Raw genomic sequence first — 7,525 nt, forward strand, 5'->3', positions numbered from 1 at the left:
AAACCTTTAGGCTTTAGCAGACAGAGCCTGCCCGTGACACCATTTCTTCTTTATGCTGCGGACAAAAAGCCATCTTAAAATCCCATCCGACCATGGACGCTCCTACATCCCGAAAGGCTGCGATAGCAAATGTTTTGATTTTTTAATCTGTGGTACAGGGACATCTGCGGCTCACAATGAGAAGAACTATCAAGTGCACACAAGGTGACATATAACTGGAGTTCTCCTTTAATGTCCCGTGTGCCGCCTGGATTAAATGTCTCCATAGATAGGCTCCCAGTGTGTTCGGCTCACTGCTTGATGCACGTCACCCCGGCGTCTTCAGCATGGCCGCAGTTGGTCTTGCCCCAGCTAGAGAAGATGCATTGCAGGATTGATTCCTCCGTGCCCTTGCAAGCCACATCGTCCATCCAGATACGTCCCACACCTGTGAAGGCAAGAGGCCGTTTGTTAGTACGCCTTCCTCGTAAGAAGGAAATACAATCTACAAGCGGGTGCCCCTCATTGGCTGTCCCACAGTTCAGTAGAGTCACACTCCACCCAGGTAGGTACTGTCAATGACAGACACCTGAAATTAACCAGATCAATGCCCACTATAATCTAGCCAGGCTGACTACAGCCCTGGCAATCACTACATTTCTTTTTTTTTTCCATTTTAGATTTTTATTTAGTTTTTTTAAAAATATCTACAACACAAACAATGTTGACTACAGTCGCATACATATACATATTTGGCATATTAGTAACTGTAGGACTTATACAATAGCATTAACCAAACCTCGTAAGTCTTCCGCCTTGGGGTCAGGAGGACCAGATTGATCGCTACGTAACGTAGCGGTAACTAAACCTCCCTTTATAAACCCCACATTGGAAGTCTACATGTAATTCAACATTTACAACAATAGAATAGCTCTGAGAAAGAAATCATAATACTATAAGGAAACTAGAAGGATAGGGAATGGGTAGGAAAAGATGGGGGGGTGCAAGAGGAAGGGCCTCACATATGAGGCAATCACTACATTTCTTGTAGCCACCTCACAAAAGGTGATGGGGGCTACATTGGTAATTTACCCTCCCACACTGTATGCTGGAGCACTCCCAAGCAACAGGGGGAAACAATCAATCTACCAGGGGTAGGGACAACCTGCTGAACAAAGAACAATTGATGCATAGACTGGCTACATTCCAAGTACTGCTATCGGTCAGTGGCGTCACAAGGGGGGTGCGGGCCGCACCCAGGTGACACCATTGGAGGGGTGACACCAAAATGACTGACAGTCGGGCATTTGATCATGGACTGAGAACACGACAGTTGCACGAGAAAGGAGGGGACCGGGCAGGATAAGGTATGCCGTCGGGTCCCCTCCTTTCTCTGCCAGCGTCCATCACCAAGATGGGCTCCGGCATGTATCGCCTAGATGGCCGTGCATGCGCGTGATGATAAAGCGCACATGCGTGATGACGTCATGACAGGGGCGTCACCGAGTACGCGCTCCGGGTGACCCCCAGCCTCGGGACGCCCCTGGGCAACATGTATATGTTCGTGGGCCATAGTGCCCCATAGTGTATTAAATACTGCGATAAGCATGGAACTGTGTTTTCCATCGGTCATGCTGTATTTAAGTTCATCTGCAGAATTACATGGTGCAGACACCATCTTTGGGTCATATGGGTTACTATAGGTAGACTTGGGGCATATCGTTGCAGCACACAACGTATGTTCTGGATTTGTTCCATTGTGTTCAACTCCCATTAACACCTGAAACACAACGTATGTTAACCGGCCTTTGGAGTAACCCACCACAACACAACATGCAGACAGGAAGAAGCTCTTAAAGAAAACTCTCACAGGTGAAACACGCAGGTTGCCGTTGCTGACCTTTCCTTCTTGAAAATGTAAAGGAAGGTTGCACAAGTAACTGTAATACCACCCCCCAGGGGTGAACAATGTCCTTGGACCACAGCTGTGGAATTGGCTGTAGAACGGGTATCAGATCGCAGCTCTACCTCCGATGGCCAAGGTTTTGATAAGGCCTGGAGAGAGCTGCTTCACATCACACCCCGTTTAGCACAAAGACCCCTGCGTTCACCGCTAAGGTAGGTCTTCAGGGTGAAGCAGGTGGTTATGTTATGGGTTAGACTAGCAACTAGCTTGAGGCCACAGATATATGATTTCCCCTTGTGACACGGCAGACAGATTTAGGCAGGCATATAGCTCTGATGCAGTATAATCGGTTACCAAGCATACAGGTGTTTAGGCATACGGCTATGAGATAGATTCATTTGCAGTACAACAGACAGTTGAGTAGGCATATAGTAATGCTATAGGTTAGATTGCAATACAGCAGACAGTTGAGTAGGCATATAGTAATGCTATAGGTTAGATTGCAATACAGCAGACAGTTGAGTAGGCATATAGTAATGCTATAGGTTAGATTGCAATACAGCAGACAGTTGAGTAGGCATATAGTAATGCTATAGGTTAGATTGCAATACAGCAGACAGTTGAGTAGGCATATAGTAATGCTATAGGTTAGATTGCAATACAGCAGACAGTTGAGTAGGCAAATAGCATCGGAAGTGCTGTGTATCTCCTTACCATAGCCCTATGGCTATGGTAGCAATACTTGCTTTTTGTGGCTCGGTATCGTGTGGGGGAATCTCAGCAACTTCTCCTTCAGCAAAGTGGTTCCTGGAGTAGCAGGGCTGTCTGTTTGATCAGCGTCCTGCTTAAATAATAGTGGGACGCCGATCAAACGGCGGACCGCGGCTTTAGGCCGACTAATCGAGTGAGTGGGCGGAGTCTTGCGGCGCGCCTGCGCATTGTCGCCGACGGACCCCGTACGTGAGTGGGAGGAGTCTCGCGGTGCGCATCCGCAGTTGCGCGTGCGGCTCGTTGTCCCGGCCGAGGGGAGATACGAGTATCACAGTAACCAACGCGTTTAGTGGGCTGAAGCTTTGCCCCCCCCCCTTCTATCATCAGGGCTTAAAACGACTTGTAAAAATCCATAAATTTAACATTAACCTCTATTTGTGTGAAGCAGGGAAATGGAGATCTCCTGAAAGGAAAATAATGAGATGCCTATTTCCCTACCTAACACGCAACACTCCTCTCCTGTCACCTCTAGCTGCTTGTTGACATCACTCTTGAGTTCTGGTGACATCATTAACATCACCGTCCACCGACACTCATGGCACTCTTTGATCCCTGCACTCTTTGTCTTCCTACCCAGGGGCATTTAGACTGGAGCAGTAAGAGGAAACTCCCTTTTCATCTCAGGTTCCCCATATACGTATGTGGCAGAGGAGCAGAGGAGAGCTGAGCTGCTGAGTCACTTCTGGGAGGGGGCAGCTGAGCTGCTCACAGAATGATCTGGGTGACTTAGGTGCTGCTGCTTCGGTAAACTTTGAGGATGAATTGCTCCACAGCAGTGGCGTCCCTAGATGTTCTGCTGCCTGAGCCTTGATGAAGAAGTGGGTGCTCTTGATTCATGTTCCTGGAGGGAGGGGGTGTTAGCTGCTTTTGGTGCATGTTACATGTGTGTGAAGGGGTGGGGTTGCTTGTGGTGGAGGTGGATGTTCTGGGGGGGGCGGGCTTGTGGTGCTCTGCAAATTGCCCAGCTCACTGATGTCACTGGTTGCTAGGAGCTGGGTGGGACACCAGCCAGAGCGTCCCCCTCAGTTCCTGACCAAAGCATCACAGGTTGCTTAGAGCTTTTAGAAACCTCTGACCCTCTGGCTGAAAAGGGGGCGGCAGTTATGCTATATGACCTAATGGGTCCCCAGGTGACCCAATAAGAATCCACCTGTGGCAACTTCCTCAGCCTATCTCATTATTCGGACGGCCTTGCTCCACAATGCTTGCAGCCACAGAGGTCAGTGAGGGCTTGTTTTAAAGCTCATTTACTGCTTGCTACGAATATGCAAATATTTGAATGTTCATAGCCTGACCACAGACTCACTTCAATATAAAGCTACAGCTACAAATTTCTTTGGGGCACAGGAGGGTTACAACCTCACATTTTGCTGTGTCCTCACTGTGGAGATCCTACTAATTTGTTGTCATAGGATAGTGTAAGGAGAAGGACTGAGTTGTGCTGTAGGAATTTAGATGAAGGTTCTTGGGGCATAGCTTGCATGCCGAAGGTCAACAACTGGTTAAGAGCCAGTATTATAACTGTAACACCTCCTTTCTTACATCCTGTACCCAGGGCAGAACTGATGGGATATGGAGATGTATAAACACTAGTGCCACTCTCCCCTATGGATGAAACATGCCACCTGCTTCACTATAGACCTGATCCTTTATACTCCTAGACCTCAGGGTACACACTAATGGCTTTCACCTGCCCAATGTTTATTTTTCCCTACTTTTCACATCAGGTTCCTCACCGACTCCCTCCACCCGCATCTGCTTTCAATTAAGTGGGCACTCTGTAGTAAAATCATTACAGCTCAACAACAAACACGAGGGACAGATCAGAGATGTATTATAATCCATCTCTGGCTTCACAACGCGGCCTGCATGACCGCCAGTCTTTCCACAGCTTATCTGATGTGGCTTCCTGCCCTTCCGGGCTGCCTTGAGCCACCATCCTCCATCTTGTGTTCTTTTCACATCGAGTCAATCTAGTTAAGTCTCGAGCTTTGCCACTTGGCACCGAGAAGGACGTTCCGTTACATCCCTCCGCGATACGCCCAATTAAGCGCCTTGATTGATTCTTGTCTGCTTTGATCGCAGCGTTCCCCGGTGGAGGTTGTTGTGTGATTATGTTAGAAGCAGATTTTCGCACAACGCACACAAACATCAGCTCTGTTGCTGGCACTCGTGCTATGTGCCAGCTGGCCGCTGCGCTTATTTCAACACCTCTTGGGGATCCCAGAACGCCAAGGGGTACATCAACATGCAGGATTTATTTCAGGTCTACTGGCAATCCCATCTGCAGCTTAAACATCATTCCTACAATTAGTCCCAGCGAGCTGATTATAAGGAATGTGAAGCCTCGCTGCTAATTTTGCAATGGTTGTGTAACACATAAAACAAAAATAAGAGTTAAAGAGAAACTCTAGTGCGTTCTGAGCAGGTAAGCATTTCAAGGTATTAGTAACTGTAGCGCTCACCCCCGAAGGAGCCGCTGAATGCCCGGTTCATCTCTAGTCGGTCTAGGGTATGATCTTCAGCTGCCCGCCCATCAGCATTAACCGCCCTTCTTCAACTGCCCACAAACTGATGTCCACTCCAGTAGTAAAATGCAGAATAACGTTTTATTGAACATCTTCACTGGGGAGAGAGGTAGAGGGGTTCTAAGCCTCCAGAGGTAACTGACAAGAGCTCCAGACTCACCAGACCTGGTTGGCATATCAGTGTAGATCCACTTGGGGGGCAGTGGACAGCAACTGAAGTATCAGATAAGCAGGATGAACACAGATCCTCAAACAGGAAAGACACCGACCATACTCCTGAAGTCCTCTTAGTTCCAGGATACTTCAAGAGCCAGCATTGGTCCTGGTTCTCTTCCTCTAACAGCAACACAGACCTCCTCCATGGTGGAGGCCTCAGGGAAAGATTTCCCTCACACCAGCCTATGCCCAGGCTTCAAGCCTAGCCTGGGGGGCAGGCTGAACAGCACCCAGCCCTATTCCATGGCTGGTCCGCTGGTCTGAGCACATGGCAAATCCCTCCAGTATATGTACCCTATCCCAGCATGCACCACTGGCTGAGAGAAGCCCAGTGATTGGCTGCTGTACTGTACATACACTACATTGCCTCTGATTGGCTGTCCCACAATATGACAGAGTCACACTCCGCCCAGGGGGGTACAGGCAATGCCAGACACCCGGAATTACCAGATAACTGCCACTATACTTCCAGCCAGGCTGACTACAGCCCCGTCTATCACTAAATGTCCAGTAGCCACATCACAGAAGGTGATAGGGGCTACATAATGTATGACGTTTTTCCTGAAAGTCATTTGTGACCAGGCTTTCCCTTGAGTTTACATACAGCTATAACAAAAGTGTACATTTAATGGTCATCTCAGTTAATCTGTGGCCAGGCTATGGACATTCCAGCGTTCTTAAACTGCATTAAGCTTTGAAATAAGCCCTCAGTGGCCTCTGCAGTCGCTGGCACTGTGGAACAATTCATCTTCAAACCTCTAAGCACTGAAGTAAGTTATTTTAGCATCTCAGCTCCCCTGCCCCAGCACTGACCCTTTGCCCGATCATAACCATTCTGTATTCGGTCGCAGTGAGAAGACTCTAAGTACCAGCACCTTATACCTGTCATGGGTCACCTTAGATCAGTGGTTCTCAACCTGCGTAACCTCAGGACCCACATTAGTCCTCGGTCATCAAGTCGCAACCCAAGTCACACTGCATTAGAACGCACAGCATTAGGGTACCACACGTTCCAGTGCAGGCGTACAAACTGTGGGTGGGAGGTGCGTTTGGGGTAACATTCAAATGAATGGCAACGCAACACACCTCCCACACCAGAATGCATGGTAGGTGCGTTTGCATGGTACAGTGCGTTAATCGCATGGTACTATGCAATAAATGCACTGTACCAGTGTGAACGGGCCCTCAAACACACTGACATATACACACAACCACAGACAAAATCTCCTACACACTACAAAATGTTTTTAATTTAATTAAATTTTGTTTTAAGGTCCACCCAGTCTCCCTACCTTACGAGAACTGGAGAGGATCCTCAGCCTGGGGTCTAGTGTGGGCTGCTGTGCTGTGATAGAGCTCCAGCCATATGTGCATTGCTTGTACAGCTCCCTGGCGTGCCCTGTAGAGGTGCCGGGAGCCAGAATGTGATGTCATCATGGCACCTCCATAGGAGACATGAGGGAGTTGTAAGCAATGCATGTATAGATGGGGCTCCCTCGTGGCCATAGCCCTATCCCACCCCACCTCAAGCTGAGATCAGTGCCGGGCGGCATATTTTGAATGGCTGCTTGGTGCGAGAACTGACAGTGCTGCGCTAGGGGAAGGCAGAGGAGCCCCTCAGCTAGAAAGGTGGAAGCCATGTGGCGACCAGTGGCGTAACAATCACCATAGCGACCCAGGCGGCCGCTATGGGGCCCGAGGCACGGCGGGGCCCGGCCAGGACATCTCCCTGATGCCATGCGGGCCGCCTAGGTCGCTATGGCATCTTGCTCGGACAGCCAGGCTGCTGGCGGTCACTGGCGGCTGTGAGGAGGAACGCTCCGTTCCTTCTCACAGCTGCTGCTGAGTTGGTGACAACCAGCAGCTTCGCAGGAGGTGGCTGGGCCCATCATGATTGAGGGGGCGGGGCCCGGCGATCAAGGGGGCGGGACCCGGCGATCGAGGAGGCGGGGCCCAGTGACGGAGGAGTCGATCGTGGAGGAGAAGGAGGCGGACAGAGGATCAGGGCTGACAGGTAAGAGGGCTTGACCGCCTGCCTGAGACCCTGCAGAGCCTACCATAGAGAGTCTATGGTGGGCTCTGCAGGGTCACCCTTAGGTGGGCTGTTTGGGTTATCAGGTGGGCG

General features: G+C 49.7%; 1 protein-coding gene across 1 annotated transcript in view; it reads right to left on the reverse strand.

Annotated features, from left to right (window-relative positions):
• Positions 1-205: 205 nt before the first annotated feature.
• The window catches only part of SCARA5 (scavenger receptor class A member 5), a 202,323-nt gene continuing 195,003 nt past the window's right edge, over positions 206-7,525 (reverse strand). The window contains exon 9 of the mRNA XM_018568477.1: positions 206-427. Coding sequence (XP_018423979.1) covers positions 291-427 — 137 coding nt within the window. The 3' untranslated portion in view covers positions 206-290. The remainder of the gene's footprint in view (positions 428-7,525) is intronic.

This window comes from Nanorana parkeri, unplaced genomic scaffold (genome assembly GCF_000935625.1).
Source record: "Nanorana parkeri isolate BGI_ZX_2015 unplaced genomic scaffold, ASM93562v1 scaffold1192, whole genome shotgun sequence".
Lineage (NCBI taxonomy): Eukaryota > Metazoa > Chordata > Amphibia > Anura > Dicroglossidae > Nanorana > Nanorana parkeri.